This window comes from Podarcis erhardii (genome assembly GCF_964252035.2).
Source record: "Podarcis erhardii genome assembly, chromosome: 12".
Lineage (NCBI taxonomy): Eukaryota > Metazoa > Chordata > Lepidosauria > Squamata > Lacertidae > Podarcis > Podarcis erhardii.
The window spans coordinates 13,353,550-13,379,758 of NC_138513.1; the positions used below are offsets into that span (position 1 = coordinate 13,353,550).

The following is a 26,209-nucleotide window of genomic DNA, read 5'->3' on the forward strand; positions in this document are numbered from 1 at the left end:
CAAGACAATGACAAGAATCCACCAACAGCATACGAATCAATATGGCTAACCTGATTCAAAAACACCCACCTGCCCCTTCACACATGTAAACAAAGATCCCCACAGCCAATCACAAACAAGCAACCGCACCCTAAGCCAACCCCAATTTCTCTCACCACCAAAGGAACACAAGCAAATAGCAAAGAGAACCTGCACGAAGGACACTGACACAAAACCCCACACTTACATTAAGTAAAATAGAAACATTGCCACCCGACCCCATCCCTACCCACCATGGCCCCTTCTACCTCTTCCCCCCTTTTCTTCCCAATGTAACAGCAATGTCTCAACAAATGAAATTGACCTGTAGAAAATGTAGCTTGAAAAAAGAGACATTGCACATATTTTGTAAACCAAAAACATCGAGAGAGAGATTGAGAGCGCCTAGCCTAGTATAGAAAGAGCCGTCTTCACGTCCAAAGGGGGCACCCTTGAAAATTATGTTGGCTGCCAAGTCAGTTCACCCACCCCCATACCCTGGTGAGCTTGTTGTGGTTGGCAGTAGCAGTGTAATAGCCCACCACAAGCAGTGGCAAAGTCCTTGCCATTTGAGATTTCACTCAAGAAATTTTGGAATGGCAAGCAGCTTCCAGCAGCCACACAAACTTAAGAAAAGGCCAGACTGGGACTACAATTAGACCCAAGCCAGCACAGGTGTCAGTGCCATACGCCAACACTGAGCCTGATTAAAGGGCAGTTATATATGCTCATTCATTGTCTCTCTCCCTGTCCTCACATTGCAGCTGGACAGCTTTTATTTTTTTTAATGTAGTGTCCTATTTCAGTTTTGAAGGCGATAAGCTGTAGGGATTTGTACTGACAATTCCCTTCAGTCATATTTGCACCACTGTTATTGTTACTTGTTTGAGAGTCAAGTTTAGGAGTACGAAATTCCTTCTGGATTTTGTTTTGCTTGGTTTTGTTCTTTTAAAAAAAGCTCAGGATGTTTGGGTCTGGTCCGTGCCTGGGTGGAAGACTTGGGTTCCATAACGAAAAAAAGGCAGGATATATATGTAACTCGATAAAATATAAGCCAACCACACTTATGCTTGTGTTGTACAGGAATGAAAATAGTAGCGAGAATTACACAACTGACTTCATTTACCAGCTCTATTCCGAAGAAGGGAAAGGAGTCTTTGACTGCAGAAAGAACGTACTGGGTCACATGCAGCAGGTAGGCATACCTTACAGATTCTCCAGGATGAAGCAGGAGGCTTAAAATGCTATTCTAGTGCTGTAGTTGTGAGTGTAGAAGCTGGTTTCATGTTTCCTCCTGGACTGGAAACCTCCCAGGACAAATGTTGCAGTGCTTAATTTCTGCATCCATCACCTGGGACAAAATCTGCCATAGATGCACATACATCTACATAGCTTGAAAGGGACCTTTTTGCCTACTTCAGTGTTGCAGATAGTATTACATAACAAATAGCTCCATTGGCAGAGTTGTTGTTGTTTAGTCGTTTAGTCGTGTCCGACTCTTTGTGACCCCATGGACCAGAGCACGCCAGGCACTCCTGTCTTCCACGGCCTCCTGCAGTTTGGTCAAACTCATGTTTGTAGCTTTGAGAACACTGTCCAACCATCTCGTCCTCTGTTGTCCCCTTCTCCTTGTGCCCTCCATCTTTCCCAACATCAAGGTCTTTTCCAGGGAGTCTTCTCTTCTCATGAGGTAGCCAAAGTATTGGAGCCTCAGCTTCAGGATCTGTCCTTCCAGTGAGCGCTCAGGGCTGATTTCCTTAAGAATTGAGAGGTTTGATCTTCTTGCAGTCCATGGGACTCTCAAGAGTCTCCTCCAGCACCATAATTCAAAAGCATCAATTCTTCGGCGATCAGCCTTCTTTATGGTCCAGCTCTCACTTCCATACATCACTACTGGGAAAACTGTAGCTTTTACTATACAGACCTTTGTTGGCAAGGTGATGTCTCTGCTTTTTAAGATGCTGATTGGCAGAGCAGGAGACTCTTAATCTCAGGGTCATTGGTTTGAGCCCCACGGTGGGTGAAAGTTGCCTGCCTTGCAAGGGGGTTGGACTGGATTGGCCTTTGTGGTCCCTTCCAATTCTACAATTCTCTACTTCTAAGTTTAATAGCATTTAACTAGTTTTAATACTAATTCATTGGTAACACCGAGGCATGAAGATATTAGCACTGGGACCACAACCATTGAATTGAGGTCTCACAGCTCTGTATGTCAGTACGATTTAAACTATAACTATCTTATGCTGCACAAAGAACTGTGTGTAGAAGCAGTCATTTGTTTATGATGCTGCCTTTGTTCAGTGGAGACCAAGTTCACTGCAGGCGCAGGTAATCTTCCAACCTGGATCCCTAGTTGCTGTCCATGACTATGGGCATGCGACCATGCCTCAATTTCTGCCTAAGTGCGAGGCAGGAAGTCTTGTAATTGTTTTGTAACTCCAAACAGAGTCCTAAAACTTCAACTCACTGTTAACATTGAATTTCACAGGGTGGCGCTCCTTCGCCATTTGACAGAAACTTTGGGACAAAAATTTCAGCGAAAGCTGTGCTTTGGCTCTCCAAGAAACTCAAAGAATGCTATCGAAGAGGTAAGGAAATGCTGGTGGCATTAAAAAAAATAAAAATTAACTAGTTTAATGTGTCAGCTGCTAACATCAATAGGAAAGTGCCAAACATGTGATACTGAGTCTGTGAGGCACACCTGTTTCTTCTCTCGTATGTTATCACATCTATGAAAAAAGGCTTAGCTGCCCTGTTTTTTTTCTCCTTAGCTTGCTGGAAATATTGAAGCCAGGGACCAGTGAATTGTCTATTTCCAGTAATGCACCTCATTTTTACAGTGCTCTTCCAGTCTGAAGACTGGAGTCTTGAATCACTGTTGGCCTTTTGAAAGCAGGCTGTGTTTTGATGTGCTTTTACAGGGGAAAGTATCTAATCCTGCTTGCTTACATTTTTTTTCTTGACTTTAAAAAAGATTTCATAGTTTATATTGCTTGTAAACTGCTTTGCAGGCCCACTTCAGGGCAGAAAGACAGCATAAAATTATTAAAAGGTAATATAGCAAACATTTACAAGTGGCCGTTAATATTTCTTAACCAAGTAGGCCAGCTCCCTTTCTTCTTTTGAAAAGGCATGTTTAAGACCAAGGTTGCATTCTCAAGAATATTTGAGGCTGATAATTCAGAAAACTTAATCCACAATTCTTTATTTACAGGGGCTAAAGTATCCATGCATGTTAGGTATACCTCATGGTATTCTATATATCAAGCCACATTCAAGTGGTTGCAATAGAACTAAGTAAAAACCCGTCAGTTACTAAGGAATCCTTTCACTTAACTGACTTCTAATTTTCTGAGCAAAACGTAAGTCTAGACAAGCTTACTCAGGGGGTAAGATCCACCAAATTCTAATGGTACATTGTTTGAGTAAACCTGCGTAGGATAAGGCTTCAGATTTCTTAGAATATTAGGCAAATTACCAAAGCTTGCCATGATTTGGTCATGTTGATTGCTATTTAACTTCAGGGTAGTCAACTTGGTGCTGTCCAGTGTTTTAGACTACAGCTTCCGTAACTTCTGGCTGGTTAAGCTGATGGGCATTATAATTCAAAGCATCTGAAAGGCACCATGTTGGCTATCCCAGCTCTACTTTTTTTGATTATGACCGATTCCTCAAACTGTGCTAAAATGTGAGTAATCTCAGAATTGCAACCCCAACCCCCCAAGACTTAAAAGTTATTGACAATAATTTGTAAACACATAGGAATGCACCATGTGAGTTACATATATTCTTCCTTTCTTGTTTTGTTTTCTTGGTTGCTGCACGGATCACAGATGAAGGTAACACACTTCATTCTTTTGCAATTTTATCAGGTTTGAGGAACAGTTCTTACTGTAATGTTGAACAATTTCTAACGAAATTAACCATGGCCAATGACACCAGTTATTTATCCATTCTCTTTCACTCTAATTACTGATTTGAAAACCATGCCCTCTAACAGTTTCAGTCCCTATTTTTTGTTGTCGCTCTTCACTGTAATATTTCAGGTAACCAAATTCAATTAAAAACCCTATGTGGATTCTTTAACATTTCACCCCCCCCCCCCCGTACACTATTCCCGTATGTTACTTTTTGTATAGCTAAAAAAAGAAAATGTATGTTTTTTTCCACAAAGGAAGGGTATTTGCCAACACTGAGGACAGTGTTTGCCTCCTGGGAATGCGCCGGAGGAACCTTATTTTCCAGCCTGTGGTTCAACTGAAGGATGAAACAGACTTTGTGTAAGTAAAGACAGTGCGGGGAAAAACACTGGTGTCCACACGAAGATTAGAATTAAGAATTGGTATCTCTTTGGGGACAAACGGTAGACTCTAGTTCAACTTTAGACTTGAAGTGCCCTCCCCCACAAAAAACTCCTGGGATTATTGAAAGGAGAATTTGTTTTTTACAAGGACCTGGCAGCGCTGAACCAGACACAATCTTCTTTCACCCCTTTTTTAATCTTTTAATAGCAAATGCTTCCAATGCACTGTTGCTGTTGTGGGTGGTGCCCAGCTATTGGGTAGCATGGCAACTGCTGAATTTTTCAAAAATCTCTTAATCCCTGCATTATCTCTACTGGGCCTTTTGCCCAGCCAAGCTAGGTGCCAAGTCTGAAGCTTGGATTTTAAGAGAAGCAACATGCCCCAGTGGAAGAGCATAAACTTTGCATGTAACATTTTGCTTCTGCGGTATTATTTAGTGGCATCTGTAAAGACCTCAGCCTGAGCCATTTGGCTACCTGCACTAGACTAGCCAAGAGTCTCACTGAGCCCATGGTAATGTTGGCAGACTTGGTTAAACTGCTTGTCTAAGCAGCAAAACCAGCAAATTAGAATATTTGTTTCAATGGAAGAAGGGGAGTGTGTTTCTATGATCTAATGGCTCTCCTATTGCATAGCTTGTGCAAATAGGCAGCTAGTTTATCTGCTAGCCACAAGTTGACATGACAGCATGTCACTAGCACTAACTCTCCACATAAACCAGCTATTTATATGCACAGAGTGACAAGACCCTATTGCAAAGTTCCTGTTTCAAGTTAATCAGCATCCTCAGTTGGTGTTTCTTAAAGCCTGCCTATAAGCTTAAATGAGTTCTAAAAGCATTTCCCCTCTCTCTTTCTAAACAGGCACCGAATTCCCCGTGAACAGTGGTGGCTGAAGTTACGGCCTCTGATGAAAATTCTGGCCAAATACAAGACCAGCTATGATGTGTCAGATTCGGGCCAGTTGGAGCATGTGCTCAGACCAAAACAGGCAGAAGCGTGAGCCGACGGGTCCAAGGTGTCCTACTGTTAAAAGGTTGCAATAGCTCTCCATTGTGTGTCAACGATGCTTTAGAATACTTGTTGCAGCTTCGTTTTGTAACATCTAAGTTATTGTACCAGCACTTTATGTGGAAAAACAAAAAGCCGCCATCACAGACACTCTCTACCTGGTATTGTCCTAGGCTTCTTAAAAAGACACCACACAAAACACCCTAGAGCCTAACTTAACAACAAAAAAACCCAACTTACCAATGTGTTCCTTACCAATAACCTGTGCAAAAACGGTTCTATGCACTCCGTGTGACGCTATTCATCTCTTGCACTTTTACCAGATAGTGTTTACACTTAAAGAGTATGTTACAGAGGCTTAGTTTTGTGTCAAACTAAAAAAGGAAACATATATGTCCCCCAACAGAATAAAATACTGTATTAAAAGTAAGCTCTGGAGTCATTTGTTCTGTACAACCTGGGACAAGCTTGCTTCATCCTACCCACTGGCTAGAGCTTCTCAGGGCTACCCCATGTTACCAGCCCTAGCTAATGTGACCAATGGTCAGAGGTGATAGCTGTAGTGTGGCAACATCTGGAAGGTGCCACGTTGGCTAACCTGCACTAGCTGAACGTGCTCTTAAAAGGAAAAAAAAAACATTGTATTTCAAGGCCTACAAATACAAGGCAATTTCTTGCTTGTGTGGCAAGTTTTTTATGTAGTGCAACCAACTTCATTCCAGCTGCTTGGGTATCTAAGGAGCAAGAGCAAAAGTAGCAAATGAAGGTTATGATTTTTCTCTGCTGTAATTCCAAAGAGAGACCCTAGCTTCAAAACTAATGTTTGCCACAACCCCTGCAGTGGCTTGGATTCAAAGCAGATGTAAAGATAGCTTGTTAGATCTGCTCTGGAAGAAAAATGACTTCTCCCTATGCTTAGAGCCCTCAATCGGGGTGGAGTTAGCAGAGCAGCCACATGGTACCCAAGTAGGCTGGGGCCAAGGAACAAGACAGCTGGAATGCATCCTCATGCGTAAAATCACCACCTGCTTGAGTTGCATATATATTAAGATGGTAGGAGCAACCCTGTATTCGAAATTCCCAGTATTGATATGAGTGCTTCTGCCAGTACATCCTTTACTACCTAAAACACCAGGGAAGAAAGGAGTAACCTCTCGCCGACTACATCACTAAACAAAATGGGGCAGGCACAGACTTGCCTTCTGCTGTGATGTCTCTAAAGATGAGCTACCTGATGCGGGAAGAAGAAGTCCCACGACAAGATACTAAGCAGAACAACTCATCAGAGGCTGGAAATATTTAATGGCACAAGGTTGAGACACACAATATTCAAATAAGAGTACTGAAGATGGTCAATGACCGTAATCTTAAAAAAAGAGGAAACCCTAACTCTTATTAGACATGATTTAAAGAAAACAGAAAACTTAATTGTGTGCTTCTACAAAGTGCTAGGTACCATCTAGTTAAACGTAATCATGATCAGCTAGGCAGAACCAACAGTAGTTCCGGTGGGAAATTAGTCAGAGTTATTGAGCTAGTTTGGGACCAGAATCCAGAGCTTCAGCTTGGCAAGTAGAGAAAGACTGACAGAGGGTGAAATCCTGCTTGAGAAGTAAGCACCACTGTGGAGTCAAGCTCTTTAAGATGACACAAGTGTAGTGCTGTCCGGTCCTGACAGCACTGCTACAGAGGACCCCAAGTTATTTTGGTATCTGTCACACACGATTGCATCTAATCTGAGCTGGCAGCAAATATCATCGTATAACCCACGAAGGGTCTTTGGCAGTGTGTGGGTTTTCTGGGCCAAGAATAGCCAGTCCTTTTGTTCTCTTCCCAGCGGCAAGATATCTGAAAGTCAACAAAGAATGCACCATTAGTCTAGCGTTCATTTGCAATTGTCTGTTCATCGGATAAGTGCAGGGAATCTTAGGAGTCTTCAATTCTCAGGACTCAATGGGCGAAAGTGATGCTTTCGTTTTTAACTGTACTGGGATCATTATTGATAAAGGGCAATTCAGAAACTGAACAGCACATGTCATTCTGAAAAACGTTTTGATTTTAGACAGCATCAAAGTCTCTGGAGCTCCTTTCACTTGATGTTGGAGGGTTGTTCAAGCTGGAGAAGTAGAGCATATTTGTATGTACGCATTGCTCAGTCTGCAGTTCATGCTTGGCTTGCTTATGAGTTATTCTAGGACTTCACCACAGTCCCAATGACACCTTAGCATACTGCCACCCAACTAGCTAGATTTGATTCACAAATCTAGGTTCTGTGTAAGTTTTACACATCCAACTCTTTTGTCCCACTATCCCATTCAATAGCCCCATGCCACAGGAAACCCACAATCATGAAAATTAAAGGGCTGTGTGGCAAACATCAGTTTCCCCCACTCCCCTTTTGGGTTTCGGAAAGCTATCTGAGAATTCTCACACTTCCCGGTCAGGCACACAAACTCACTTGTTGGCTGCATCTATGAGGTTATCTTTGGAGACTGCGAAAAGATGCTCTCTGTGCCTCTGCTTCATCTCATCGGAGATCCCGTACAAAAAGGTATTCATCCCTACAAAGAAGAATTCACAAACGTTAAGAAAACTAACTTGATTCTTAAGAGTGAAAGCAGCAGGTGGCAAACCACACCTCAATCCTGCAGCTCCTACTTTTAGACAGATCTGTTTCATAACGCACTGAGATCGCTCTCAATTCTTCTGGAATGGCATATGTAGCCAAGAATTATGCAACAAATTTTAGATAATTTTCCCATGTTGGAAATGCCTGATGTCAGAAACTCTTTTGGGCTGCAATTTAAATATATGAAACTGGGTCTGCTCCCCCCCCCCACTCAAAAGCATCAAAGATAACTAAAATATGTGCAAAATCATATTTTGGCTTTCAGACTGATGGCTATTTTGATCCAGGAAAGGCTATTTGCTCTACTCATTTGGCTCAATCCCAAGCTGAGAAGTCAACATACCTTTATCCGATGGTGCTTGGGGGGCATCCACAGATGCAAACATGGCAAGCTTGGCTTCGTCAATGTCTTGCTGCGTGAATTTTCCTGCCTTGGCCCATTCGGCGGCCTTTTCAAAAGTAGACAAGGTACCCATTGAATTTGGATCCCTAAAATGCAAGGAAGGCACAGGTAAGTTTATACAGCCAGGTTTTTTACAGAGAAATGACACCACAAAGCGACTTGCCCTTGTTTAAGTGGTTGCTTTTTCTAGCTTTGCCTCACACTGTGATCACAGATAGATGAAAACCCAACTATTAAAAAGCAGTGTTGACTTCTTAAGGCTATTTCTGTCCCAGTGACATGGTATTGAGCAGGTTCTTACAACAAATAAATCTGTTGGGTTCACTGAACTTAGAAAGCTTGAAATCATAGGAACATAGGAATGTGCTTCAAACTGAAATAGACCTTTGGCCAATCTAGCTCCATATTGTCTACACGGACTGGCAGCAACTCTCCAGGGTTTCAAATGGGGGACTTTCCCATCCCTACCTGGAGATGCCGGGGATTGAACCTGGGACGTTCTGCATGCAAAGCAGATGCTCTAGCGTTGAGCTACAGCCTTCCCCTGCCACTGACCTCAGGACCGGATACATATATTCTGTACATCCCAACACTTATGAGCCACACAGTGCTGACATTCTGTTCAGCACTGCAAAAGTGGAAAGCAATTACGCAGCTTTCCCACCACTGACGTGTTCGTGCTTTTTACATTATGGCATTTCCTCGCAATTTCAAAGCACTGATCTGAGTGCTCTGGGGCAGATGGCAATAATCTACTTTCCCTTTACCACTCAATGACTTGTACAATTCCAGTTCCTGAACGCATTTTATTTGGCAGAGAATGCTGGTTTACAACCCCCCCCCCCAAACCAAGAACAGTTAAAGGAAGACATTGTGGTTCTACTCAGTCAACTAGTTACCTATAGGAGTAGAAACTGAATATGCCATTACTGGCAAGTTGCGCACCACCTCCATATGCACCTCCTTTCTCTCTAATTTCCGTATGCAGAAATTTAGCCGTCATTAGCCGGGTGAGGATGCGAAGGCTGAAAAAAGAGAGAGATTGTTAGTGAACAAGAGATTCCTACATTGCAGGGGGTTGAGGCTAGATGAACCTTCCAACTCTTCAATTCTGATTAAGGTGCTATCTCCCTGGCTCTTCCTTTTTTCCACACCACCATCATTATTATTATAAGTCCGCATGAACAAATGCACCTAATCGGCAAAATTTCAGACTCAGTAAGATTCCATAACTTGTCTCCCCACAGAAGTCAAGATCTCTGATCTCCACATTTCCATACCGCATTTTTTCTCCTTTTTAAAAGCACAAGACTTATGCATGTAAGGGAATGTGCTTCTCCAAGTGGAAGTTTTAATGCACTTGCTAGATCATGGTGCCCTCTACCTGCTGCTAAGACTCCCAACTCCAGTCAGCAAGGCCAGGTAGGGATGACAGGAATAGTAGCAGTGGCTACCCCTGTCCTAGACATCCCTTGGGGACAGTGAACTGGGGGCTCCGCAGGCAGAATCAGTGCTAGCTACCTGGTTCCTTCTTGCTGCTCCAAAGCAGCGCCTCCGCCTAATGAGTGCCAGGAGAGCACAAGTGTCATTAGCTCAGAAGTGGTCCCTTATCAGCTGCTGTTACCTTGGCAGCAATGCCCCCTGAAGACACACATGGAGCAGTGTTGCTGAAGCCACACCCCCAAGCAAAGCTTGTGAGCCAAACCCACCTGTGCCCCACAGACGCTCTCCTGAGCTGAGAAGCAGGCAGCAACATAGAGCAAACAGGGAGGGAGAAAGAAAGCCTGATTTTGTGCACTGTGGGTCACCCTGCCTGTGAGTCCAGACATAAATGCACTACTTGTAGCAGCTTCTAACTCAGAAAACACCGCAGTGTTTTGAAAGCACCGTCGGTTATTTCTGAATGCAGATCTCAACACAGCCGCAACTGGAGATTTAGTTTATTCAACTCTGATCACGCACTATTTGGCAGCACTTCCCATCGTCTTACCTTGCGTGGTCCGGGGCTGTAAAGGGAACTGTCCGAACGCAGGCGCCAACGTAATTGACAGGGAAGGGCAGAAGGAAATGAGTCTTCATCTGGCATGGTTGGAAAGTGGGATCCTGGAGGAAAAGTCACATTGTGTTTGGTTTAGATCACCTCTGGCAGAGTGTGTGTAGGCAGAACAGCGCGGGCACTCAGTTTTAGGTGACCGCCTCTTCTTACCCATTCAAAAGCATCAAAAGGAGTCCAGAAAGATTAATAGTCAACTCTGCATTTGGTTACTGGGATAGAGAAGGAAGGAGGAAAATGAGACCGCAGAGTCTCAATGTGATTGCTTGGAGGGCTCAGAACAGCCAACAGCAAGGGAGAAGAGGGAAAGCATTTTAAGAATTTGATGCCCCCTATTATTGTTTTTTAAGGGCAGTAGTTGTCAAAGGCAAGGAACAGCTCAGCATAGCCCCACATTTGAAGGGGGCACAGTTTGCAAAGGGGATGTGCATTCCCCAGGCGTACAACAGAATACACTTTCACTTGACATGTAACTTAACTCTCTTCTCCCTCCCTCCCTAGCCTAGCGTTGCCTTTTATAAGCAATGAAGGCAGGGCTTGGGTTACCTCTAATTTCTGGACACAGCCCAGCAACGTTAGTAGCTTTAGAAATATAACTTTATGAAGGCCCAAGTGGGGATAAATCAGGAGACAATCTTTGGAATACAAGAGCAGACTGTTTATATTCCATTCAACTTTTTTAAAAAAAGATCTTGTATGCCACTTTGAAGAACTTTCTGGAGGCAAAAAATGTTTCAGAGATGGGTCATAGCTAAGTCGTCGTTCTCCAACCAGTTTGTGGGGCAAAAATTGCACCCTAGATGCACCTGCCATTGTTGAATTTACATAGAAGGAGGTCTACAACGAAGTCTTTCTTGGGTAGGGACACAAAAGTTACGGCTCCAAGAATCTGCTGGACTCCAACTCCCATCAACCCTGACCACTGGGCTATGCAGACAGGGGCTGATGGGAGTTGGAGACCAACAATAGGGCACAGGATTGCCATTTTTTGTTCTAAGACATTTTTCCTGTGCAGGTGACAAACAACATCCTCAATTGCCAGCCACTTATCACTGACCGTTCTTCAAAACAACTCTAAGAAATCTTGATTTTTGCCACTGGGGTGGTTTTTTCTTTTCTGTCCAGCCAGTATGGAGAAATATTTCTAAAAGAAAAACCAACTCATGGAAGCAGAATTGGGTGCCACCAGCACACAATTGTGTGTTTTTTTGGGGATGGGGAACATTTTACTTCCCCAAGCTTCTACCCGATTTTAGCTTCCTGCTAAGGCTTCAGGTTCCCCCAAAAAGTGACCATAAAGGAACACATTAATCTTCAGAGCAGTAAGGCTCAATTTGGGGAGTAGTGACAAATACTGGCAACTTCGACCTAAGGCAAATGAGCTAAGACTCACCGTAATGAGCTTCCTGGTGATCTGGGAGCAAGCAGGTGCCTCACTGCCATCGGTTTTGGGGTCTGAAGGTTTCTACAAAGAGAAATCTTGGTTGAAACAACAGAGATCCGATTGGTTTCTCCCAAGTAACCAGCACAGCTTCCCCAAGCATTTCCTTTCTGCTGTGTCCAATATTTTGCTGCTGATCACACTAAGGGTTGCATTCAAAACATGTCCTGCAGGCAGTGCTAATGTTGGGGTACCCTGTGAGGATTACAATGTAAGACAGGGGCGGGAAGCCTCCGGGTCAGGGGCCAAATGTGGCCCTCTGTGTCTTTCTATCTGGCTCTCCAAAAAACCCCTCTCCCCAGGCTGAATCCCTCTAGGGCATCTGCTTTGAGCCCCCAGTGTTTCTGCCTAACTTACACTGTAATAATGCATGAATGGAGAATGGGGATATGAGTGTGTACAGGAACTTGGGATTTGGGGCCAAAATGCAGCCTATTGCACAAAGCTAATGCTTTTGATGCTTTTGAATTATGGTGCTGGAGGAGACTCTTGAGAGTCCCATGGACTGCAAGAAGATCAAACCTATCCATTCTGAAGGAAATCAGCCCTGAGTGCTCACTGGAAGGACAGATCCTGAAGCTGAGGCTCCAATACTTTGGCCACCTCATGAGAAGAGAAGACTCCCTGGAAAAGACCCTGATGTTGGGAAAGATGGAGGGCACAAGGAGAAGGGGACGACTGAGGATGAGATGGTTGGACAGTGTTCTCGAAGCTACCAGCATGAGTTTGACCATACTGCGGGAGGCAGTGGAAGACAGGAGTGCCTGGCGTGCTCTGGTCCATGGGGTCACAAAGAGTCGGACACGACTAAACAACAACAACAAATGGGTCACGGCCATTGCTCTGCCCACACCCAACTCTGGCATGTAGCCCCCAGAAGGTTCTCTATAAAGGAATGCGGCTCCCAGGCTAAAACAGGCTCCCACCTAGGCAATGAGAACAGCCAAAGCAGAAGTGACATGGGCTATCAGAAGTGACATGGGCTATCAGCCTTCCATCCCTCCTCTGGCTTTAAAAAACTGCTGCAGGGGGCTTCATACATTATTGGAGCTCTGTAGGACATTTTCCCTGATCTAAATCCCCATCCCACTCCCAGAAGCTATCTGGCCCACTGGGGAGAAATGCAAGCACTGTTGGGGTATCTCCCTCTACGGAGCTAACAGCATCTTTGGAGGGAAGCAGTCTATGTCTTCTCTCCCTCTCAATACTCCTCAAATTCTATTGCACAGATCAAATTTGGACACCATCAGCAACACGTAGAATTCAGCTGTAGTATCAATGAACTAAAAGGCACTGCCCCTTCTCATCTCAGCCTCAGCTCCCTCTGGAAGGGATGGAAGAATAGTACTTGAAACATGCTCACATTTGTAGGAACCACAGCAGGAAGGAAATGTGAGAGAGCAGGGGGAGGCGCCCTTGGCAGCCTGTGTTGCAAGATTTGTATTTCCACAAGCTACAGAAAAATGCACTGGATATGTAGCCAATTCTGCCTCTCATTTGCATGAGAACTGGAAAGTCACCTGAAACGCAAATGCTTTCTCTGCTAATCCTCCTTTACCTCAATCACATGGGGGCGGACAGGCTTGCGTTCCTTTTTACTCCGGGCGATGCCCTTTATGAACCTTTCGACGGCTTTCGCAGCGTGTGGCATCTGCTGAGGGGTGGCGTTCACCGAACATCTAGGCAGAAAATACATCGCATCTAGCCGCATGCACAATCACACTGTCTGCGAGGAACAAACTGCGCTTTTACACCTCCCCAATTTTCCGAGTCGAGTTCTGTTTAGCCATCAAATATCACCGGCTTTAAAAAATGCTGGGCAGACAATAATTCTGGTCTCTGAGTGCTCTGTGTGGCGAGGGCAGTATGTAGCCAGGCTTCCCTCCGACTCTGAAGCTGAAGAGGCTCAGCAGGGAGGTTTCGGAGGTCCTGGCAGCAGCGCTGCAACTTCCCCAGCTACAAAGCTGGGAGATTATTTATTTATTTATTTTATAGCCCACCTTTTTCGCTCCGAGGTGGTGTACATGGTTCTTCCTCTCAACATTTAATCACTATGCCCCGCCCTGCAAAGTAGGGTCAATCCTAGGGGCAGTGACTGGCCCAAGGTCACCCAGTGAGCTTCACCGGTCAAGCAGGGATTTGAACCCCAGTCTCCTAAGTCCTAGTCCGACACTCTAATTGCTACATCACGACGCTCCCCTCATTGCCACACCTTCCCAAGCTAGGTCGATGCACTTGCCGCTGCCTGAAATCAGGAGCTGTGTTCAAACTGCAGTAACCCAAGCAATCACACTCCCTTCTTCTCCCTGCTGGTAAGAGGGATGGAGACCAGAATTCTTGCTTTGAGCAGCCAAGAGTTGTGGACTCCCAAGGCCGCCATCTTGAGAAGTAGTATGTTATTTGCCAGCTGCATTTATACAGAACCTTCCTGGCCAAGGAACTCAAGGCAGTTCAGTTTTAAAATACTACGAACAAGCAAATAGTGAAACACAGAATAACAGCGTTCTCTTGGGTCAATGGAGGGAGGGTGCTCAATAATTCTCCTTTATTGCTGATGGTTGCATCAGCAACAGATTTCATGTACTACCCCACCCCCTCCTGCAGACCAACAAGTGGTGTTTCCAAACTATGCAAAAGTGCAATTTACTTTTTAAGAATCTTCATTTACTTCATGCTTTAGTTTGCCACTAGAGTTTTGGACTTCGGATGCTGTAATTCCAGGATGACGCTTGAGAAGGCAGACTATTTCTCTCTCATTTGCCCATTGCCTGCTAACTGAATGCTTTGTGGAGTACCTGTCTCTCACACAGTTGTGTACATGCAAGATTCACTATTAGGAAGTTAGGAGGGAAGCCAGCAAAGGGCTTAAAAATCCACGCGGGGCTAGCTTAGGGTCACATCAGGTGAACATTAACAGAGCCTCACCTCATGTTGTCGCTGTTTAAGAGGTATTTCTTGATGCGCGGCAATTTCCGCAGCACTGGCTTAATGTCGGACATTTCTGCAATCCTCTTCATCAATCTCACCTGAATTGGGGCAGCAGGCAGGAGAGAATGAATAGTAAAGCAAAAGCAATGAAAACCCACCAAGCAGACCCGAGACCTTAAAATATGTGACTATAAACAACCGGGGCGCCTTCTTCTCCACAGATAGCTGCTGGGAATTTCTCCCTTGTTTCAATGTGCTTCTCTAGAAACCTCAGGCAAGAACTCTTGTTGGAACAGAAACAGCAGTGTGAAGAAGAGGCTACTTGAGAGACTGCTTCAATCTCTGTGGAGCCGCTGCTGTTAGGCAGAGTGCACAGCACTGGGCTGGGTAGACAAATCAGACACCTTCATCTAAGCCAGTTCTCCTCTTTCAGAATGATGGAAGCCTTCTCCTCTCGGCTGTCCCCTTACCTGCTCCATGCCGTTAAACATTTCCTGCAGCTCTCCGGCGGGCGTCAGGGTTCTGCTGGCTCTTATCGAGGCGTACATGTGCCCGGAATCGGGAATCCCGTTCGAGAGCTCTTGAGCCGTCATCTTGACTAGAACCTTGAAGTGTTCCTCATCTTCAAAGTGAGGGCTGCAGAAAGTGGAGAGAGGAAGCAGAAAGGCATCAGTTTGCGCGGGGGGGGGGGGGGGGGAGAGAATAACAGCAGAAAAGCACTGAAAGGGCTTAGAAGCAGCCATCGCTGAAGAGTTGGGCAAAAAACTTCCAGCTATAACCACCAGCCCTGTTCGTTCCGCTGGAAAGTCTAGAGTGCTTTTCAGAGATGCTCTCAGCAGCTGCTTAGTTTTTAGGGCAATTTCTTCTTCTGAGCATTCAAGTGGCCTGGCTACTGCGTTCTGCACCAGCCGTGGCTTCTAGATTAGATATACAGTTGTACCTGTATATCGGGTTAAGAACTTAATACATTCCCCTTTGGATCTTGAAGTATGGGTTCCCCCAACAAAATTTAAAAATTTGGCTTTGTAATTTGGAATTTATATGATGTGATTTAATTTGATGTGATTGGCCAGTTAATAAAAATTATTTTTTTTAAAAAAAGAACTTAATACATTCTGGAGGTCCATTCTTAACCTGAAACTGTTCTTAACCCGAGGTACCACTTTAGCTAATGGGGCTTCCCGCTGCTGCTGCTGCGCAGCCACCACATGATTTCTGTTCTCATCCTGAAGCAAAGTTCTTAACCCAAGGTACTATTTCTGGGTTAGTGGAATCTGTAACCTGAAGTGTCTGTAACCTGAGGTACCACTGTAAAGGCAGCCTATTTTTGGGCTCAGATAACCCAGCAAGCTATGTTGAATCAAAAGCTTCTCAAGTACTCCATCCAGCTACACCTGATGTGACTCCCACACAAGGACAGAACTGCTGGATCAGGCCCACAGCCCAATTAGTCCAGCATTCTATTTGCCAACCAAGTCCCTGTGGGAGGTACACAAACAGGGACTGAGCATGACAGCATTCATTCCCAGACATTGGTAATCGGGGGGACACTGCCTCCGACAAGGGCAGCAGTTTGTTCACCCAGGTTTGTTCACACCACGCTGAACAATGGCTGTGCATGACATCTTTAAGTGCTTGTGGACTGGGCTCATAGTTTGTTGGCAAAGTACATCCAGTTTAAGTCTGTTAAAGGGGAGGATCTCAGGCATTCAGGGAAAGTGCTATTCAGCCTGAGACTCACAAGAAATCACAGGAGACAACAGGCTGCCCCATGGACCAATGGTCTGCTTCAGTAGAATGAACCTTCTTATATTCACGGAGAATCATGGAGTTGGAAGGGACCACAAAGGTCCTCCAACCCCCTGCACTTTAGGAACCTTTTGCTCAATGTGGGGCTCAAATCCATGACCCTGAGATTAAGAGTCTTAGGCTCTACTAACGGAGCTATATGCTTTCTTTTTAAAAAATAAGTTACCTTGTTATGAATTAAACAAACAAAACAAACAAACAAACAAACAAAACCCATGCTTAATCCTGTGCACATTTAGCTATGCACTTACTTCATTTTCAGGGTGATATGAAATGAATGGCCACGTTTTGGGGGTGTTATTCTATTTTCTAGTATCTCCAAGCTTTGTGACATGTATCAAAAGCAAGCCATTTAGCTCTTTTAGCAGGAAAGCACACAACTGCAAACAACACACACACACACACACACACACACACACACACACACACACACAGTACCTGTTGAATATTTCACTCCAGATGTGCATCATGGCAGGCAGATTTCGATCCAGGCAGAGAGAAGAAAAGAGCACACCCTAAAGGAGAAATTTAACAAGAAAACTCAAATCAGTAGACAAACCAGTAAGAGATCCTCAACTAATTACTTAAGGAATAACAGCTATCTGCTCAGTTGTGATTCCCAGTTATTTACTGGGCATGGTGCTTTAGAAATAGGAAGCAACATTGCCAGTCATTAATTAGGTTTGCATCTCATCTGCAGCAAGGGAGGCACTCACATCTCTAACCAACACAGCCCCAACATGAAAGAGCACCAGGGCCACATGACACCTGACCTGGAGACTGACTTACCTGCTCATACACGTCCAAGTGGGAGTCGTCCACGGTGATATGAGGGCAGACAGAAAGGCCCCCTGTTTTCAGATCTATCTCTTGAGCCTGTTCTCTGTAACTGAGAGCACCACAGCCCATTCTGCAAGAAGGAGAGAGCAAGTAGGGTGTAGACAGCAAGCCAAGCAAAGGCCTGCAGCATTTAATTATCTTCTCTCCTGGCATTTATTTTGCACATGTTGGAAGAAGGGCTTTGGAAGCCGAGCCCTAAGAGGAATGGTAGAAAGAGCTGGGAAAGAGTAGCCTGGGGGATGGAGGACCTGAAGATTTAGGCAAAAGCCCAATGGCAGCATTAGAGGAGGACATGCCAGGTGTCCTCTTAAAACCTGCTGGCCCAAAACAGAAGCAAATAGGAAGAGGGACTGCTGGAGCTCAGAAGGTCACTGCAGCTTCAAGAGTAGCATAGCAGATTTGGGGGCAGCAACACTAAACACTAAACCTCTGTGCAATCCCAGAGATGTAGCTCAGCAACCAAGTCTAGACAGCAACAACTTTAGGGTTGTTGTTTCTGTTACTGGATGTTGCATGTTGTTGAAGTAATCTTGTTGCATTTTTAGTATTGAAATGCAGTTTTTTGGTATGTTATTATATTTCTGCTTCGCTGCTACTGTGAAATGGTTTTGCTACGTTGTTTTGAAATTGTTACTGTGTTCTTGTTTTGCTATGTTATTATGAGATTGTGGTGTTTTGTTTGAGATGTTTCTTTGTTGCAAGCCACTTTGAGGATGCAGTAAAATGAATGAATGAATGAATGAAAGCTTCCAAGGCTCAATCCCTGGGCATCTCCAGGCAGAGCTGGGAGAAACCACCGCCAGTCAGTGTAAGGGAGGGAAGGCAAAATCACTGGCCCTCCAGATGTGGCTTGACTGCTGTTTCCATCACCCCTGGCAGACGGCTGCAGCTGATAGGGGCTACACCTGGAAGGCCACAGGTAAGCCACCCCAAATGGTACAAGGCACCTTCCTTTAGAACTACAGGATCACACAACTGTGGCGTTGAAAGGGACCCAAACAGTCATTTAGTCCAACCCCCTGCAATGCAGGAATCACAGCTGTGCTCTTCTTCTCCCAAAAACTTTGTACCCCAAGTCACCAGCCCCAGTACCAGAGGGCCTGCCCCACAATTGCTCAGAGAACTGTTTAACAACTTTCTTGTAGTAAGTAACGAAACAAACCCCTGTGTTGCAAAGAGAACGTCAGCAATGTATAGGCAACATGATGACCATGTACATATGCAATAAACAATCTTTTATAGAATTCCTTCAAACCATAACAAGTCCAAAACGAAATCTTTGTGTTGCCTATACATTGCTGACATGAATAACTTTCTTGGCCAAGGATATATTTTCTTCAAGCTCATTACACTATAAAGATAGACTGTAATACCATTAAATGAGCAATATCCACAAAATGCACCCCAATAGTCTCCCCGCAAAAAATAATTTGAATTTAGGTCAACTCATCAACCCCAAAAGAAGGGAGAGGGAAGAGGGAAGAGACAGTGTTCATTAACCACCTTTGCTGGAATGAAGTTTATTGCAGAGATAGCCCACGGGGTGCCCTGCAGATGTTCACAATCTTAGCATTGTACAGTTGGAAAGGTCCACGAGGGTCTTATAATTCAATCCCCTGCAGTGCAGGAATCATTTGCCCAACTTGGGCCACAACTCACAACCCTGAGATTAAGAGTCTCGTGCTCTACCAACTGAGCTATTCCAACCGAGCTGTTGTAGGACTATGCATCACATCAGCCCGAGGGAGTATGGTTGGTGGTCAGGACTGATGGGGAACTGGCAGTCCAACATCTGGAAGCACCACATGGGCTCTCTCTGGAATAAATCCCCAAAGCACAAATAGAAAGCTCCTCCTTACTTGGTGATGACGTTGCAAAAAAGCGGGACGTAAGGCCGGAGCTCCTCCGGAAGAGTGTTCAGACTGGAAACCGCTCTGAAATACACCATGCCGTTTGTGGGCTGAGCACAGTACTGGACCGGGACATCCTCAGCTACAGACAAATGAGAAGAACTCATCAATATATGGTGTCAGAACTGGAGAGTGGAGGGAGCAGTGTTTCAGAAACAAGCCCGGCCTCATTCGGAAATATAGAGCACCGTACAATTCAAGCCCAAACCCTTCTCTTGCCTCGTATAAAAGCTTAAGACCCACAGACCCATTCCAAGCTGCCCCACCTCCCAGGTTCGATCCCTTACATCTCTAGGTAAGAGTTGGGAGAAACTCCTTTCTGAAACCCCAAAGACCCCAAGAGTCAGTGTTGAAAATACTGGACTAGATAGACTTGTGGCCTGACTCAGGAGGAGACAGTTTCCTCAGAAAACATGGGAAATGGAATGGAGCACCCAGAAAAATGGACTGGCTGGCTGCAACCCTGTACAGGAGCACTCACTGTGCAATGTTTAAGACACTGTAGGCTCCTTTAAGACACCTGCTAAAACCTCCCTGTCCTACCCCAGTCTATCTGGATGCAAAAATCAGTTATGTATACATGACTTTAAATTGCAGTACAGTGGTACCTTGGGTTAAGAACTTAATTTGTTCTGGAAGTCCGTTCTTAACCTGAAACTGTTCTTAACCTGAGGTACCACTTTAGCTAATGGGTTCTCATCCTGAAGCAAAGTTCTTAACCCAAGGTACTATTTCCGGGTTAGCGGAGTCTGTAACCTGAAGCGTCTGTAACCTGAGGTACCACTGTAATTTTATCTGTACATTACTGATAATTATTTTACTGTCTAGAGACTTTGTGATTAGGCTATTTATAAATTTTACTGTATCCAGCAAGCATTATGTTGCAGAGCCCTCTCATACTAAACTGAAACCTGCCTGCATTTCCACCTGGGAAGGAACCCAGAGTGGCGTCAACAGACTGAGAAAGAGCTGCTATTCCAACACAGGGCTAACCACGTTCACTGGCTCTACATTTTCTGTTTTGTAACAGAACGTCAGCATTGAGTGACTCCGTCTTACCTGTAAGTGACGTCTCCAGCTCAGTAAACACAATCCTAGGCTCAATATCCGAGACCTTCAGAGCTGGGAGGCAAGATGTGTCTTGAGGCTTGCTTTGCAGATCAAGCAGTTCCAACCCTAGAAGGAAAAGTGGAACATCGGTCAGCAGTTCTGACAAAAACTATCCAACAGGGATTCAGGTTCAGCGGCAACAGGAAGGATTTGACAACTTTCTCCTGGGAATTTAATGAATTTGCTTCCCATACAGCTCCTGGTGGTTTTCAAAGTTAAGTCCCCTGCTGCCAAATTTTGGAGAGGCAGTGGAATACAAAGGGATACAAATCTCCCCTCACTTATTTATTTCTTTTAAAACTTTTATACTGCCCTTCATTGAGGGCCACAGGGTGGTTCACAATATAAAAACACAAAAATAAACGTCGGTTTTCAAAGCGCGCGTTGGCCTCAAATGGGAAACCGCAACAAATGCGGTTTAAATTTCTGTTATCTTTTAATACAGAAACGGGGGAGAGGAGAACAAGAAGGGCGCAGAGATCAACCACCAACTCAAGCCGCAGCTTATTCACATCCTCTGTCTGTCTGTCCATCCCTCTATCCACATAAACGTAAGAGAGTCAAAGCAGGCAGAAAAACGCCCCACCTTTTTCATATGTCAGCTTCTTCTCTTCTTCAGAAAGGGCCTCAAGTTTTTCTCTCAGCTTTGCCGCTTCCATCGAGGTTTGCTTCTCATAGAAAGCCCCGTCTGGACTCATCGACAGCGTCAGCCTATGGGGATTACCCTAGTTGCCCAGGACCAAGGCGAAGAAAACAGAAAATGGAGTGTCCATCAGTACAAAGAATAGTCTGCTATTTTAAGATCTATCCTGGCCATCATGGGAGAGGGGTATTCTTTAGCCTGGGGCGCTTGGCTGACCGCTGTCAAGAGACAGGGTGCTGGACGTGATGGACCTTTGCAGGTCCAGAGTCATCGTCCCCTGCCCTGTAACTGGGTCCTTACCTTAAAGTACTGCTTCATCTTTTTCTGAAGAAACTGGGGGTCCTCCTTAAGGCACTGCCTGAACCGAGCCACTTTCTCGGCAATCTTTAGAAGGTCAACGGGGTCTCCTTCGTGGTTCCAACAGGAGGCAATATACTTGAGGGATGAGAAGAGGCGAGCAATTAGAAGCCAGCCATGGAAGGCAGGAGGACTGCTGCACAGAGCAACCCTTGAAGAAGTGGCCATTTTGCCATCTACACCTGCAGATGCCTCTGCTTGTGGAGCCCAGCTTACAGGCCAGGCAAACACCCGAAAGGTAGGCCACAGACCTGGCTCTGCATGAGGAGAATGAGCCATAGTACAGTCACAGGACTTGAATGCACTGGTCCATTCGCCAGTATCCCCAGTTAAAGGAACTTGAGTGTTTTGGAAGACCAAGACTTCTGTCATTTGGAGCAGGAACATAGCCTGACGTGGCAAAAGAAGGTTTGTCCATCTACCCTAGTTCTGTCTACTCTAAGCAGCAGTGGCTCTGCAGGGGCAGGGAAAGGTTTTTCCCACCACCAGCTGCAGAATGGTTTAACTGGAGATGCCATAGGTTGAATCTGGGACCTTTTGCATGCAAAGCATGTTCTCTCTACCCCCAGTTTCCACTTGACCTGCCCTCCAAAAAGGTCCTGAGCTCAAGTCTAAGTATGTAAGATATCACTATCTTACAGCTATCCAAACTTTATTCTGAAGCAGTAGAGCTCCCTAAGAGAGGCTGTTCCAGAACAAAAAGACAAAAAAACACCATTTCATGCACATATGTAACATATGGGGGGGGGGGGAGGAAAATGCATAACCATGGTGGATAAGAATCAATGATTTTTTTAAAAAAAAATAATGGATTTTTTTTATTTAAATCAATTTTTAAAAAAATTTAAATCAGATTTTTAAAATTTAAATCAGATTTTCAAAATAAATGCTTTTGGAGGAAAAATATTTCTAAAGATAGTTTTCTGTTTAAGTTACATTATAGTCCAAAGGCTATTCCTCAAGAAATAAGGATTTGTTTTAAGTTTTTCATGTGTGCTAAAACTCAGTCTAAGTTTTTTTTTAAAAAAAATTTAACCACATCAGTTAACAAACATGGATACATATGCTATACAGTGGTGCCCCGCAAGACGAACGCCTCGCAAGACCCGCTAGACGAAAGGGTTTTCCGTTTTGGAGGCGCTTCGCAAAACGAATTTTCCTATGGGGTTGCTTCGCGAGACGAAAATGTCTTACGAGTTCCCGCAGGTTCCCCCCCCCGCTTTTTTCGCCCTTTTCCTAAGCCGCTAAGCCGCTTATCAGCTGATCCGCTGATAAGCCGCTTCTCAGCTGATCGCTAAAAGCCGCTAGACCGCTAATAGCGCTAATCCGCTAAGCTGTCAATGGGCTTGCTTCGCAAGACGAAAAAACTGCTAGACGAAGAGAATCGCGGAACGGATTCTTTTCGTCTTGCGAGGCACCACTGTAATGTTATTGCTTTAGTTAAATAAGTTGTTTAAATTGTTATTAAGGAAATGGTTATTTTTCTCCTTCCAGTAAAGTACAGCAGAAAGGTTGTCCAAATATACACAATAATTTCATAATTATCTGTATAATTATCTGTATAATGTATTTCTAATAGTATAACCAAATCAGTAATTTTTGATATAACTGTAAAAACTACTCTGAAAAATTATTATTCCAAAAATGAAGCTTTCCTCTGGTTGTAAATATTAAGATTATACCAGCAAGAATGAGTCTTTCTGTAAGAAAAATGATTTAAATCAAGTCTTACTGACTCGTGATTTAAATTGTGGTTTAAATCGTGATTTAAATCGATTTGATTTAAATCAAATCCACTCTGCACATAACCAAAGAAATACTAATGCCAATGAGTGCAGCAGAGGAAATCTGACGTGTCAGGGAACTGACATCAGAGTCAGAGGTGGAGGCAAGGCTCCCAAGCGATGCTGGAGAGGGGGCCAGCAAGGAGAGAGGGAGCTCATCGGCTGGGGAAGGGAATCAGTGCAACACCAGTAGAGAAGGGGGGCAGATGGGGGATTCGGAGAGGGGTCTCCAAAACTCTTCTCCTGAAAACAGTGAGGAGAGCACGGGCACTCCTCTGCCCACTCCCTCCCTGCGCAGAAGACTACCGCGCAGGGAGAGTAGGAGGAGACTGGGGGTCAAACAACTTCTTTGCTGGAAGAGGTTCAAAAAACGCCCACTGACGGATTCTGCTAGCGACTGAACAGCCACGGAGTGAAGGGCTGTCAGCCAGGACAGGTTAAACCAGGCAACCGGGCCCCAGGAGTGGTGGTAACTTACGCATGAGCAACCCCTTATAACCATTACATGACGAAAAGATGATTTAGTTTAAAAAGCAATGGCAAGATGGAACTCTTGACATGATTATCCTGAATATGGAAGGTTAACTTTAAAAGCTAACTGGACTTGGAACTGGCGAAATGCTGTCATTTCTACCTTGTGATTAACCCATTTCCTACCCCATTACACAGGAATAATGACCAATGTATTAACAGGGTATTGTTAAGAAATGCTGTTAACTCGAGAGGAGACAAGCCATGGACCCATCACTGGGGAAACAGCACTTACTGAAGTCAAAGCAAGTCCAAAGCTAGTTGACTGATGCTTCATCTGGATTTCAATCTTGTGAAGCAGTGCTTCAATCCTTTCTTCCTCAAACCCATTCCTTGGGAGAAAACAAACAAGCAAGCAGACAGTTAATATTGCTCTAAAAGCACACACGGAAGGGAGACTTCTACTCCCATGGAAACATTATAAAACAGGCAAAAAGAAAGACTCACACACTCTATAACTCACATACACCCCAGCCACTACAAAACAAAACAAAACAAAACAACCCCACACAGCTTTTACTTACTCAATAACTTCATCGACAGTCCTGGAAATAATTTGTTTCACAGTCTCAATGTTCTCTTCGGCGATCCCTTGAAGGCCAACGCTGAAATAAGCCTCTCTCGTGGAGCCGTTAAACCTGCAGAACGCAAGAAAAAGAAGGAAAAAATGTCTTGGCTGCTCACAGCAGGGGTGGGGAGACATGTTGCAATTCAAGGGCCATATCCTTTCAATTGTAGCCTCCTTGGGGCCACAAGACAGTTATGGGTGGAGCCTGAGAAAGTGGGCGGGGCAATAAAGGTGACCTTAACTTTGTAGAGAAGGCGACGTACTAGCTGTACACTACATAGGTTTTTGCAAAGAGAGAGACACACTTATTCTCCCCATCCAGGCAAGGAAGAGGCACCATCTCAATGGAGGCATGTGTCCCAGCCAGGCAAAAGCACCCAAAGAAGGTGAACAGAAGGACTACCAAGGAGTGTGGCTTGCAGAGTCCCAAGGACCACACAGAAAGGCTTGGAAGATCCACATTTTGTCCCTAGGGACTGAGATTGCCCACTTCTGGCTTTCCGCCTTCGCTCTTGGGCAACTGAGTCTTGAAAGAGTTGTGCCCCAGGAAAGGAAGGGCAAGTGGGAAAGAAGTGGCATGCTGTATTAAATGTGGTCCAGTGGTAGAAGAACAGCAGAGCCCAGACAGGGGGTATAAAGGCAAACAGCAAGGGTAGAAACACAGGCGAACAGCCCATTCGCCAGAAGGAAGTTATAACACAGAGCTACGAAGAGTAGTTCTAAAATTTCAGGAAGCCAGAATGCTTTTAGTGCATTTAGCACTAGTTAGAAGTGGGAAGTCCAGACATTCCACAAACTGAGATCCAGTCAACCAGGAATCCTGAGGTGTGGGTCTGATCCGAGTTCCCAGGAGATTTTATCCATGAAATCACAGTACAGGTAATTTGCAACTTACACACATTTAACTTGTGCACATTCAGCTTTATGCACTTGGCAAAACTGTTTTAAAAAGTTAAAAAGGTGGGTGGGCATCTGGGAAAGACTTTGGCAACCCCATCCGCCACTGAACCCAAAGTTTTGACTATATGTGATTCTGGCTTTGCATGCTCTCCCTCCCAGAGGTAAAGGTAAAGGGACCCCTGACCATTAGGTCCAGTTGTGAGCAACTCTGGGGTTGCGGTGCTTATCTCGCTTTACTGGCCGAGGGAGCCGGCGTACAGCTTCCAGGTCATGTGGCCAGCATGACTAAGCCGCTTCTGGCGAACCAGAGCAGCGCACGGAAACACCGTTTACCTTCCCGCCAGAGCGGTACCTATTTATCTACTTGCAATTGGACGTGCTTTCGAACTGCTAGGTTGGCAGGAGCAGGGACCGAGCAACGGGAGCTCACCCCGTCATGGGGATCTGAACCGCTGACTGCCTGATCGGCAAGTCCTAGGCTCTGTGGTTTAACCCACAGCGCCACCCGCGTCCCTTCTCCCTCCCAGAACATAACCCGAAATCGAGAATTGCCTGCAGTTGGTGTGTTTTCACTTACTTGTTGGTCTTGGCCTGAACTCTTTTCTCCCCCTCAAAGTCAAATCAGGGAACAGCAGTGTGAAATATTTCATTTGTGTCAGCCTAGTGTGACTGGCCCAAAGTCACTCTGTAAGCTTTGTGGCATGAGAGGGGATTTTGAACCCGAGTCTTCTGGATCCTAGTCTGATACTCTGATCATAACATCACATTGCCTTGTTGCAACCTTACTTTATGCCACTTAGAAGTCACAGTGTTAAGCAGCATATAAAATGGATGGGTGGATGGGGGCGGGGGAGTGAAATAAAGAGCAAAGTGTGCTTTGCCCCTATTTTAAATGCCCAACCTGAGTAATTTAATTAAAAAACAACAAATTGAACTAAAGTTGTGGGGTGAAGTCCTACACTGCTGCACGC

At 44.9% G+C, this 26,209-nt stretch overlaps 2 protein-coding genes across 4 annotated transcripts in view; one reads left to right on the forward strand and one right to left on the reverse strand.

Annotated features, from left to right (window-relative positions):
• Positions 1 to 5,762, forward strand: part of PFKP (phosphofructokinase, platelet) — a 67,571-nt gene extending 61,809 nt beyond the window's left edge. For all 3 annotated transcript variants that reach the window (XM_081834247.1, XM_081834245.1, XM_081834246.1), the window contains 4 exons: positions 1,102 to 1,213; positions 2,507 to 2,606; positions 4,193 to 4,298; positions 5,186 to 5,762. In XM_081834247.1, the coding sequence (XP_081690373.1) occupies positions 1,102 to 1,213; positions 2,507 to 2,606; positions 4,193 to 4,298; positions 5,186 to 5,324 (457 nt within the window). In that variant the 3' untranslated portion in view covers positions 5,325 to 5,762. The remainder of the gene's footprint in view (positions 1 to 1,101; positions 1,214 to 2,506; positions 2,607 to 4,192; positions 4,299 to 5,185) is intronic.
• Positions 5,763 to 6,614: 852 nt separating this feature from the next.
• PITRM1 (pitrilysin metallopeptidase 1) overlaps positions 6,615 to 26,209 on the reverse strand; it is a 31,166-nt gene continuing 11,571 nt past the window's right edge. The window contains exons 11-27 of the mRNA XM_081834226.1: positions 24,295 to 24,408; positions 24,006 to 24,102; positions 21,399 to 21,533; positions 21,042 to 21,180; positions 20,405 to 20,521; positions 19,295 to 19,427; positions 17,385 to 17,505; positions 17,034 to 17,110; positions 15,257 to 15,422; positions 14,784 to 14,884; positions 13,417 to 13,537; positions 11,811 to 11,882; positions 10,355 to 10,467; positions 9,264 to 9,389; positions 8,305 to 8,450; positions 7,791 to 7,893; positions 6,615 to 7,180 (exon numbers count right to left, since the gene is read on the reverse strand). Of these exons, the coding sequence (XP_081690352.1) occupies positions 7,087 to 7,180; positions 7,791 to 7,893; positions 8,305 to 8,450; positions 9,264 to 9,389; positions 10,355 to 10,467; positions 11,811 to 11,882; positions 13,417 to 13,537; positions 14,784 to 14,884; positions 15,257 to 15,422; positions 17,034 to 17,110; positions 17,385 to 17,505; positions 19,295 to 19,427; positions 20,405 to 20,521; positions 21,042 to 21,180; positions 21,399 to 21,533; positions 24,006 to 24,102; positions 24,295 to 24,408 (1,975 nt within the window). The 3' untranslated portion in view covers positions 6,615 to 7,086. The remainder of the gene's footprint in view (positions 7,181 to 7,790; positions 7,894 to 8,304; positions 8,451 to 9,263; positions 9,390 to 10,354; positions 10,468 to 11,810; positions 11,883 to 13,416; positions 13,538 to 14,783; positions 14,885 to 15,256; positions 15,423 to 17,033; positions 17,111 to 17,384; positions 17,506 to 19,294; positions 19,428 to 20,404; positions 20,522 to 21,041; positions 21,181 to 21,398; positions 21,534 to 24,005; positions 24,103 to 24,294; positions 24,409 to 26,209) is intronic.